Genomic DNA, 12,443 nt, shown 5'->3' with positions numbered 1-12,443 from the left:
CGAAGAGGATATATCCAATATACCTGAAGCTGACATACTATACACAGGAAATGAAAATGGGAAACTGACAGGGACGACAGTCAGTCTAGAAGAGGTATGTAGACAGATTGATAGGCTTTAAAACGATAAATCCTCGGGACTGGACGGCATCCACCTGAGGGTAATCAAGGAACTGAAAGGGGTTATAGCTGAACTGATCCAACTAATAGCCAATCTGTTGATCAAATCAGGAAAGAATCCGGAAGACTGGAAAGTGGCACATGTTTAGCCGATATTCAAGAAAGGGGGTGGTAGGGGGGTCATTGAGCAATGGGGAAGTGTGCGTGATCATCTGGTCAGTTTGAGTACCTTCGTGGCACTTAGATGTTTGGAACTAGACCGGTTTTAGAAGTGTCTAAGTTCCATCCAGGCCTTAACATGTCCAAGTTAAGCCCACCCAAATCTCACCCAAAACACACCCATAGCACGCCTCACAGCACACCCTATTGGAACTCTGGATACAGTGCGAGAAATGTGTTTGCTAGAGGTCCAGGAAAAGGGTTTTGATTATCGGCACTAGGACATCCTGGTGATTAGGATATCTAAGTCCAACTTAGGTAGTTTTTTGGACATTTAAATTTTTTTATTATGAGCCCCACTGTCTTCTAGAATAGGTTTGGGAACCCCTGTATTAAGGAATTTCCCTAACCCTGACATTCTGAGATGATGCATGGTTGTTCTTACTCTCTAATTTTATCACTTAGTTTGTAGGGGTGTGAATTCCATTCTCTCTGATTTGGTAGCCTAAGTTTTCCTACTCTTTTCTTTCAACTCGGAGTCCTAGGGAGAAGGAAGAAACTAAGGTTACATTTCAATTAAAATTTTTAATCACAACTAATTCCGTGACTGAAAGTGGAACATAGGAGAGGTTTCGGTAGGGGCATGCATTTCCTCTCCCTCCTCTCCCACATAAGCATCATACCTTTGTTGGTGGAGATGAACAAATTGAGCATGCTTGAGGAGTACACATGTCAGAGGCTGGACGCACCCCACTGACTTGCTTGACCCTGAGTCATTATGAGGAGGAAGGAGACAATTCTTTGGTTGTCAGGGCTTCAGCTACCCCACAAGCCTTTGAACAGGTTCTGCAGCTTTGGAGTGGACATGAGCCCAAAGTGGGGGGACAAGGTCTCTAAGTCCTCCTTGTGGTTATGAAACTGATTAAAGGCCCAATATCTTCCCATCCTCAGGTCAAGCTTACTCCCCCCTCCTTTCCTCCCCTCTACCCCAGGTCCATTATCTCTATCTCTTCCCTCTCTCCCAGCCCTCTCCATCCAACACCTCTTTTTCTTCCTTCCCTCCACCCTCTCCACTCAAGGTTCATTCTCTTTCTCGCTTTTTCATCTCCCTCTTCTGAACCCAACATATCTTTCACTCTTTTCCCTCCACTTCCCTCTCTCCATCCTTCTCTCCCTCTGTTTAGCATCTCCCCCTATCTCCTCCTTCCCCCTACTCATGCACAGTCCGACATCTCTCCCTCCCTTCTTAGCCCTGTATGTAGTTCTCTCAATTCCCTTCCACCCTATGACCCAGCATCTCTCCCTCCCCTCCCTGACAGAAGTTCTTTCACAATTCCCTCCTCCCCATCTCCACCGTGGTTCATCATCTCTCCCTCCCCATCCTGATTGAAGTTCTCTCTCAGTTCCCTCCCCATGTACAGTCTGGCACCTCTCCCTCCCCTACCTGACTATTGTATTATCTAAATTCCCTTCCCTCCTGCTGGTCTGGCATCTCTCTCAGACCTCATTGTGGCTCTGTCTCCCCCTGCATCTGCATATGCAGTACCTTTTCCAAATGCAGGCAAGTCTTTGGCCCTGCAGCACCAGTGGTAATCCTGCTCAAATTATGCCTGAGGTCAGCACCAAGCTTTTCCCTCTGACCTGACTCGCCCCTTCTGAAAACAGAAATTTGTATTAGAAGGGGTGGGCCTGGTCAGAGGGAAAGACCTGGTGCAGGCCTCAAGCAACCTTTGAGTAGGGCTGCTGCTCCTGCTCCATGACTAAAGATGTGCCTGCATTTGGAAAAGGTACTACAGGTGTAGGTGCAGGTGTGTGTGCTTGTGGGAGGTGGGGGAGAGATGGACCTCAGAGAGAACTGTGGTCAGGTCTGGGAGAGATGCTGGAGAAGGGACAGCACTGAATTATTAATCACAATTACATTTTTAATCATGATTAATGTCTTATTCTAAGAAACCTATTTTCTTGTCATTATTGTTTGGCCCTTTTTTTGATGAAACATTCTTAAATTGTCATCACATTAATTCAGAGGGACCATTCTACTACTTCTATTAACTTAGGGGTCAATTTACTAAGCTCTTAGTGAACCCTGATGCAGGTCTTTCTACCTGAATCGGAAATGGTTTTCAAGAGTGATGATGTGGAGGAATTGAAAGAAATCTCAGTGAATCTGGAAGATGTACTAAGCCAAATCGACAAGTTAAAAAGCAATAAATTGACTGGAACGGATGGTATACATCCCAGGGTGCTAAAAGAACTCAAACATCAAATTGCTGACCTGCTGTTATTGATTTGTAACCTGTTGCTAAAGTTGTCTGTAGTACCTGAAGATTAGAGTGTGACCAATGTTATGCCGATGTTTAAAAAGGGTTCCAGGGGAGATCCGAGAAATTACAGATTGGTAAGCCTGACTTCAGTGCCAAGCAAAACGGTGGAAATAATTATAAAAAATAAAATTGTGGAACACATAGACAAACATGATTTAATGAGTCAGAGTCAGCTTAGGTTCTGCCGAGGGAGATCTTGCCTCACAAATTTGCTTTACTTCTTTGAAGGTATGAATACACATGTGGATAAAGGTGAGCCAGTTGATGTAGTGTATCTAGATTTTCAGAAAGCTTTTGACAAAGTTCCTCATGAGAGGCATCTGAGAAAATTAAAGAGTCATGGGATAGGTGGCAAAGCTCAGTTCTGGATTAGGAATTGGTCATCAGATAGAAAACAGAGGGTAGGGTTAAATGATCGTTTTACTCAATGGAGGATAGTAAATGGTAGAATGCCGCAGGGATCTCTACTGGGACCGGTGTTATTTAACTTATTTATAAATGATCTGGAAATTGGAACAATGAGTGAGGTGATTAAATTTGCAGATGACACTAAACTGTTCAAAGGTGTTAAAATGCATGTGGATTGTGAAAAATTTCAGGCAGACCTTAAGAAATTGGAAGACTGGGCGTCCAAGTGGCAGAAGAAATTTAATGTGGACAAATGCAAAGTGATGCACATTGGGAAGAATAACCTGAATCACAGTTACCAGATGCTAGGGTCCACCTTGGGGGTTAATGCCCAAGAAAAGGATCTGGGTGTTATCGTAGACAATACAATGAAACCTTCTGCCCAAGGTGCGGTGGCGGCCAAAAAAACAAAAAGGATGCTAGGAATTATTTTAAAAAGGGATGGTTAAGACTAAGAATGTCATAATGCCCCTGTATCGCTCCATGGTGTGACCTCATCTGAAGTATTGTGTTCAATTCTGGTCTCCTTATCTCAAGAAAGATATAGTGGCACTAGAAAAGGTTCAAAGAAGAGCGACCATGATGGTAAAGGGGATGGAACTCCTCTCATATGAGGAAAAACTAAAAAAGTTACGGCTGTTCAGCTTGGAAAAGAGATGGCTGAGGGGAGATATGATTGAAGTCTACAAAAGCCTGAGTGGAGTAGAATGGGGACAATTGGATCGATTTAATATTTCTCTGCCGGCCATGGAGCTACGGATCATGGATCACGCAGGTAGGAGTGTGCATGTGTGCTTAGGGTTTTATTATTAGTGATGTTAACCTTTAACCCATTCTGAGCTCATTGGAAAGAATGGGATAGAAAATGAATGAATGAATTAAATAAATTAATAAATGAAAACCCATACCACAAGGGGCCTTTTACTAAGACATGTTAACTGATTTAGCACACGCTAACTGATTTAGCATGTGCTAATCGATTTAGCATGTGCTAACGATTAGCACACACTAAATGCTAACGTGTCCATAGAATATAACGGGCACGTTAGCATTTAGCATGCTCTAAATCGATTAGTGTGCGCTAAATTGGCTAATGCACCTTAGTAAAAGAGGGGGACAGTCTTTATTAACATTCTCCCGGGACATAAAAAGTGCCCAACATGGCCACATTTCACCAAAATGACTTCATCTTGGGCAGAGTTTACCAGCTGCTGAATGACACACTGAAGACACCAAGGCTTCAATACAAATGTGGCTGCGTCCATTGCAATTGACAATCAAGCCATTTTGGTGAAACACAGCCATATTGGACACGTTTGATGTCTTGGGAGAACATTAAAGATTGTCAGGCTCTTTTATTGAGGCGCGCTAACCGATTTAAATCAGTTAGTGCACCTTAATAAAAGGACCCCTGTGTTTTTGTATTTTGTTTGGTCTGCTTCTCCATTATTTCTTTTTTTTATACTTGAGCATCATTTAAAAATGGTTATATCCAGTTTGAGGATCATATTTTTCTCAATCTGTAATTATATCACATTTCACATCCAATGAAAAATGGAGTTGTGATTAAAACAACTGCAATTAGTAGACTCAGGATATCTCTTTACATCTTGCTAATACATGAAAAACTTTATTACCTTCACCACAATGAATTATTCCATTTCTTTTACAATCAGATTTCTTTCACATACAATCCCAGTGCTGCTTAATTGGTTCCTGCAGAAATACCGGCTGCATATTAAAGAAGCCTGTACAGGGAGCCACTGATATGATACTTGAGTGACTAAAAGGCAAACTATTTTATAACCCGTCTCTCTTAAGTCTCTTATTTAAATATCTTTATTTTTCATTTCACTATCATGAATCTTTTAAAACCATTTTACATTCTACAGGATGTTTCGCTTCCAAATTAAGATGATTCTGGAAAACGGTTCAACTTAAAAGAAGATAGACCATAGACAGATATAAAGGTACACGTATACCGGTGTATCTGTAAGGGTGTTACCTTTGTTATAGCATAAACCAATTGCTTCAAGAGTAATATATAATTTATGATCCTTGCTTTGGCATATGTTAAATCCTGTGGTATATTACAATCGTATATATTCTGTTTGCATTACATAAGTCTTAATAAAAATTTAAAAATGGATTTATAAAAACTACTGTAATCTCAGGGCTCCTTTTACAAAAGGTGCATTAGGGCCTTAACGCGTGGAATAGCGCGCGCTAAAATGTCGCGTATGCTAACCGCTACCGCCTCCTCTTGATCACGCAGTTTTTCGGGTAGGGTGTGTTATAGCGCGCGCTAATCTGGTGCGTGCACTAAAAACGCTAGCGCACATTTGTAAAAGGCGCCCTCAGTTTTATGCTTCATATTTGATGTTATGTTAGATTGCAATGATATACCTCGGATAGGTCATTCCTTTGTCAAGCCAATTAGCTACAATATTTGAATAAGTTTACAGCGCTGCTGCAATAATGCTGCTAACATTAACATTTAAATTTTGGATGACCTGGGAACCTTATATACAGCAATTATCAGTCAGAGCACGCAGTTTTGTAGTGAACTCATTACATTTGTAATCATAAAGTGAAGCACTATTTATTAGTAATATTTGGAAATGGGATGGGGGATGGGGGAAGGGGGGATGGGAAGTGGGAGGGTGTTTTGGGAGGTACTTTATCGTGTTTGTGTTGTGATGATAACTGTTGATTTCTTTGAATTTATATATCTACAATGTATTAACTGAGTTGAGATGATATTCTTTGTAAGATTTTTGTTATGCATATTTTATTTTTAAAACACAATAAAAATTATTGAACATTAAAAGAAAGCAATTTTGCAAGCAGAGACATGAAAAACATAATCCGACTGCCCTGTTAGTCCACTTTAAAGGTTAGTAAACAAACAAAGAAATAAAAGGAGGCGAGAAGAATAGATTTTATTTTTATTTATTAATCTAGCAGCGAGGAGATTCTTGATGGCAGTTTTCAAAAAAAAGAATGGCTGTTTGGAAACTGCAGCTATTTTAATGGGGAACGTCTGAGCGTGAGTTTATTTGTACACAACATCGACCCCATTCTCTGTGAAAAGGGCAAGCAAAGAACAGCGATCTCTCCAAACCTCCCATTCTTACCCTATAGAATATAGGATACCATGCCAATTCTGAGTGTAGAAGATGCATAATACAGTACATTACAAGCGCTTTTTTTATGTTTGGACAATTGTTTATTTAATCAAATCACATTAGGATACATTTATTGTAATTACTTTTAGAAGTAACTTTTTACATAAAACATAACACGTGCAATGATGGACATTTACATAGGCTACCACAGAGCTGGAAGTTAAACAAACAAACCCCCAAAACAAAAACCTTTCAACCCTACATTACAGACTACACATAGTAATAACAGCAGCAAATCAGACAGTATGCATAAGCAAAACGAGAGACAGCACATAAAGCGGGAACTAGGGACTGGACGAACAGATGAACATTAGAATCCTTTAAAGCAATCTGAAACAAAGAATATTGCCTATTTCATTCACATTGTCAACCTTTGTTCATTAAGAACGTTACAATAATAGCCAACATGCCATTGTGGAGATACTCGTATTACTGCGAAATGGTAGTATTTGCTGGTGTTCCCTGTGACCATATCTTATTTTCTATAGATGTTAAGATCTCCCATTGTTGAAGAGAAATGTTAGGCCTTCACTTGGATTCAGAAGAGTGTGCAACAATCGATTCATTCTAACCGCAATCTTCTCTCCGCCAAATTCTAAATACAGTCAGCCAGCGACAGTAATTGCAGTCTATTTTACATATTTAGGGGAAACCCCGAATCTATATAAGAATATTTCTCCTACCTAACAACAATAACAAAACCATGATAGGAGTGACTTTTTTTTTATATTGGAATGTATTCACATTTTGAGTGACTTTACATTTTTAATATAGGAGACAAGGACTTATGTTTCCAATAGTACCTATAAAACAAGAAAGCCACCTTAAAGTTCCAGTAACGGAACTGATCAGTCTACCGTTTTTGTTTTTTTGTTAATGTTAAAATGCTTTAGGTATCCCATTAAAAATTCTGCCTGCCTTAATTATATCTTTTATTGCACGTCTTTCTAGAGGTGGGAAAAAAATAATGTGGAATGTGTATGGCACAATGACCTCCTGTCCGCTTCTGTGCCTTGTGAACCTCTCCATTGTGACAGTGTTGCCATTGAAGAAACTGACATTTACCAAGGAGCAATATAAAGGTTCGCTGAAAAGTGGCGGCATGGTTTGGTGTGAACAGGGCTGAAGAAATGTCTACAAAAACAGAGATCATGAATTCTGGATCGTAAATAGAGGCATTCTATGTGTCACTGGTGGTCGACCATGAACATGAACGCAAAAAATAAAAATGAGAACGCGTGGTGGTAATTTAGACATCCAATATGTAACGGCTTTGTAATAAAATAGAATTAATCTCCCCTCGATATAAAACAAATGAAGTAGAGTCTTATGTTCTTCCTTTTACCTTATCTCTTACGCCCAAATTTGAATGGCATGAGGGGCTATTTAATAAATAATTATAATGTCATGTCCTGGAGTGTCTACAACTACCTTAGGCTTTAAAAAAAAAAATATTTATTTATGTATTAGCCTAAAATAGTGTTCCCTGAGTTTAGGGAGTACAATAAGCATTTTATGGTCTGTATACCTGATAGTGGTGACTTGGCTAATAGGTTTTTTTTTCTTTACATATATAAAACAAAAAATAAAATCAAGACACAGTAACCAACATACTGTAGCCCAACATACTGCGATAAGATAATATAACGTCTTTAAGAAGAATTAAACTATTCTAGCTGTGTCAAAAATACTTAACTGGTCCCTCTTCCAAGACATTTTGTTCTGTCATATTTATTATTATTTCTACTTTGAATTAAAAACTCGTAGGAAACTCGTTGTCCCAATTCATTTTTTTGTGAGAAAGGAAGGGAGTGTGTGAAGCTACAAAATGTGCATCAGATACCCCATTCTCTCAACACATAGCATGATTGCACGATTATCGAAGGAAAGGTAATAATGGAAAGCCAGTTAACAATTGTCAGTTTCCAGTACCCATGACAACATTTCACCTAATCTTGGGTCCTCGCCTACACCTCTTTTTTTCAAGTAAAGACACTAAAGGGTTTTTCTTTTCCAAAAGTGAATTTCTGGAATGTGTACATGACATTTCTTCAAAAATTAAACTGGAACATATGATGTTTAAAAAAAGTTCGTCAAAATATTGGCTCCCTTATCTTGTTCTCAACATTTTCTTGGGCTAGTTACAGATTCACTTCTTTCAATGCTGGTATAACCGCTAGATATGCATTTTTAAGCACACCAAGAAAGTGTCAGTAAAAGATGGATTTTACAGGTTCATCTAAGGGTAATATTGTATCCATTCATTTCACCCAGCAGCGAAAATTAAATACTGATACTTTGTAAAAAAGCAATTGATTGCTTCTCAATGGTGGGTGTTTTTTTGTTTTTTTTTTGCCATAACTAGAAGAAACACATCCGAGTCAGCTTTTATATGACTGCAAAATACATCAGCAGAAAATCAGAAAGGCCTAAAACAACAGCTGACCAATGGACAGATATTTACTATCCCTTTATGTGTCTGTACTCTGTTGCTTTCAAACAAATGTAGCTCCTTTCCGTTCTCTTAAAAGTCTGAATTGTAAACCGCTTAGCTCTGTGTATCAGTATGGGCGGTATAGAAAGTTCAAGTGAACTATAAACTCTCTCATCCTGTTGTAATTCCAACCATCCTGATCCCATGGACTTCCTATCTTATATTGATTATGCCCCAAAACATGGGTTCTTTATTTTCCAGGTCCAGGGACAAGAATATGTAACTATGTCACATGTTTTCAACTGAGATTTTTTTAAGAAAACATATATTTTTAAATGTATCTGATTTCTCAGACCTCATCAAGTGAGGATTCAAGGAACATCAGGTTAAGAGAATGTCTTACTTGAACTGAGCTTTGGATTTTTAAAAGAAAGACAGAGCCTGCTCCCTCATTAGTAATCGTTTCTTCTTCATTCGCCGGTTCTGGAACCAGATCTTCACCTGTTGGTCACTAAGGTTTAGGCGGCCCGAGAGTTCTCGTCTTCTTTGGCGAGTGATAAATTCATTAACCAGGAACTCCCCTTCCAGCTCTGCTAGCTGCAATTTGGAATACGGTTTCCGTTTTTTCCGGGACCTTGTGTGCATCGGGTACCAAGGAGCCCCTAGAAATATAGGAGAAATTAAGCAATAATGTGTGCTGTTCTCCTTTCTCCAGTATAATTTAGCTTTTAGCCTTTTCAATAAGGTTGCCAATGATTAATTAAAAACAGAGTACCACGGGCATCAACAGTTTACACCTTCCAGGGAAATAACTTTTTTTTCCTCACCTTCTGAAAAGGAAAGTTGACTCATTTGTACTGGACATTAAATATCAAAGTGTAACTTTAATGGGAACATTCCCGTAGGTTGTTGAAACAAAAAAAAAAAGAGATTAAAAAAAAAAAAAAACACCCCAAAACAAAAACAAAAACGCAAAATCACTGACAAAACACCAACGCCGAAGACATGAAATGAAACCACTGACCATGTTCGATCGCAAGAAGGCGCCAGGTATTTATTCAAAAGTAGGGACAGTGTCTTCCGTACTCCACGTTGCCAGGGGTATTTGAGCAGACAAAGGACTGTGTCCTTGAATAGTCTTCAACGTCAAGGCAGCAATTTCATCCATCACTCCTGGCCTTCTTGGATGGTTGTCTATGCTATTTTTATTTACTTTATGACATATTTACATGTTTATAACCCTGTCCTTTTCTCTCTCCATCTCTTTTAAAAGAAGAATCACCTAATAAAAAATGAAGATATTTCTAGTGCTACCCCCTAGTGGTCATGGATAAAATACACATGCTCCTGGCTATGGTTCGTCCCGGAAATCAGTGCAGATGCCGGCGACAGAAGACCTTAACCCCCCCCCCCGCCCCAACTTAAAATAAATAAACCCCCCACGAAAAATCTGATTAGATATCTCTTACCACCAGTGGCTAGGTTGTTTCCGTGGCTGACGGGAGAAGTCACGGTGGAGGGCTCGTTGGAAGAGTTCTTGCCCCCCTCGTTCATTAAAGAAGAAGTGGAATCGGATTCTAAGGACTGGCACGACGGGGGGTTGTGGGGCACCGTCTCCACCGCGGGGTACTCGTATTTGTTGAAGTTTCCGCTCGCGACCTCGTGAGTGCCGGCGTCAAGGGCCGCGAGAGCACTCTCCCCCCGGAGCCTTTGCTCTCTCTTCAGGCTGGGGCTCTCCGAGCACGCGTCCCTGTAGTAGCACTTGCTCTCTTCCCCCCGGGCAAGGTCGCACGCTCTGCTGAAGGGAGGGTTAAGGGACACTGGGCTACTGAGATAGGGCTGAGGGTAGCCGTTGCAGGGCTCTGCTGATGCCCAGGGCAGGGAGCAAACGTTGTCTCTCCTGGGGTAGGGAAGAGACGGCAGTGCACTTAGCTGTCCTCCTCCGGATGCTCGGAAATTGGGGAAGTAGAAAGTGTCTCCGGTGTGTATGTTAACCAAAGGTCCTACAAAGCCGGGATTAAGAAGGTTATGCTCGCCCATTTCCGCGGGCCTGACCAAGAGCTTCTAGTTTATCGCTATCTGACATTAAACATAGTTAAGCCTAAAGGCGCGCCCCATTGGCTCCGCAGGATCACGTGAGCTCCAACTTGCGTTGCCAAATGGTTCCACCCCATTTCCTGAGTAATTTGAGACAAAACAAAATACAAGTTCTACCTTTGATGGTTTTATATGGATTTTAGGTATGGGAAAAAGGGGCAAAGCATAACAGTCTAAAAAATATCAAGCTATAACCCCTAGAAGCCTTGAGTGTTGTGCAGCGTGCATTCAAGAAGATAAATGTTTCCAACCGCGACTGGTACTGCCTGAGCTTTGAACATACTTTTTGTGCATATCTGTCTCTTTTTGTGTGTGTAACAGATTTTGCTAATTAAACTAAACCATCATGATCACCACAGAAGCATCCTATAAAAATACAGGTTAAAGTATATGCTGATGGATCTTTGAGTTTGTGTGGCTGTCAGGATCTATTGTTTTGCCTTAACTGCAGATGCTTTTTATTGCTCCCAAGAAGCTGCTGCCCTAGGCAGCCGCCTAGTTCTGCCTCATGGTTGGGTCAGTCCTGCGTAGAAATCACCTATTGAGGCTAAGGTTCTGTCCCAATAATTAGCAAGGATTGGCTGCACTTCCTGCAAAAGACATACACAGTCATTTTTAAAAAATTTTTTTTTTAATAAGAAAACTTTGGAAACAAGAACTCTTTGGAAAAATAGAACTCTTTTAAGTATAACTTGATTGTTTTGGGGAAGAAATACTTATACATATTGTAATTCATGTATCTTCGGTGGATCGAATCTTTTCCCTCTCCCTAATTCTCATGCAGTGGAGACAATAATTGATTTTAAAATTAAGTTTTGAAAAACAAATCAGACTTATTGTCTTAGGGAGGAATGTAGACTTTGGTAAGAGAACTTGCCTAGGATCCGAGGGGCTAGGAACTGACTCAGTATTACAACCAGACAGAAAGTAAAATGTACTATAAATATCCCTATAGAGGTCTGCGATTCCTTTCAAACGTCAGCAAAGATGACAACTAATAAAATTAATGGCGTCAACAATACTGATCATTAATTAATACAGACTTTGTATAAAGGCCAGTGGATGCTGCTTCTCTGCAGTCCCATTTCATTCGGAAAACGAAACAAGGCAAACGTTATGTGTATTTTGGACAGAGAAGGAAAGAACAGTGCAGAAAAAAAATTGAGCTCATTTCTTTAGAGCCATCTGCTATTGCAAATGTGTCCTAGCTTTAACTTAGATTTCTTCGGAATAGAATTATTGCTATTAGGAAATGTTTGAGGGTGTGTGCCATTTCCCTTTTCAGCCCCCAGTGTGTGTTTTCATATGTTTGCAATTTTATGTATTTGACTTTCATATACAGTACATATATTTATTCAATTTTCTATACCATTCTCCCAGTAGAGCTCAGAATGGTTTACATGAATTTATTCAGGTACTCAAGCATTTTTCCCCTGTCTGTCCTGGTGAGCTCATAATCTATCGAATGTACTTAGGACAATGGGGGGGGGGGGGGATTAAGTGACTTGCCCAGGGTCACAAGGAGCAGCGTGGGTTTAAACCCACAACCTCGGGGTGCTGAGGCTGTAGCTTTAACCACTGTGCCACACTCTCCTATCTAAGCAGTGTGCATTCAAGTAAAGGAGGTATTTTTTGTTCCCGAAGAACTAACACCGTAGGTTTGCAATTGCACCTGAGGCAATGGAAGATTGTGACATACCTATAATAACAAGGA

The 12,443-nt window shown here is 40.2% G+C and overlaps 1 protein-coding gene across 3 annotated transcripts in view; it reads right to left on the bottom strand.

Moving 5' to 3' along the window:
• Window positions 1-10,717, bottom strand: part of HOXC12 (homeobox C12) — a 54,087-nt gene extending 43,370 nt beyond the window's left edge. For 2 of the 3 annotated variants that reach the window (XR_004538640.1, XM_033935643.1), the window contains exons 1-2: window positions 10,102-10,717; window positions 9,036-9,294 (exon numbers count right to left, since the gene is read on the bottom strand). Coding sequence is in view for 2 of the 3 variants with exons in the window: in XM_033935643.1 (XP_033791534.1) it covers window positions 9,056-9,294; window positions 10,102-10,672 (810 nt within the window). In the remaining variant the exon portion in view is untranslated. Of the gene's footprint in view, window positions 1-6,205; window positions 9,295-10,101 lie in introns of those variants that run through there. The other variant, XM_033935642.1, reaches the window with a different exon arrangement.
• Between the last annotated feature and the right edge of the window lie 1,726 nt (window positions 10,718-12,443).

The sequence above is a fragment of the Geotrypetes seraphini genome, chromosome 3 (assembly GCF_902459505.1).
Source record: "Geotrypetes seraphini chromosome 3, aGeoSer1.1, whole genome shotgun sequence".
NCBI lineage: Eukaryota > Metazoa > Chordata > Amphibia > Gymnophiona > Dermophiidae > Geotrypetes > Geotrypetes seraphini.
Note: the sequence above shows the minus strand (reverse complement) of the source record. Positions and strands in the feature narration are given on the sequence as shown.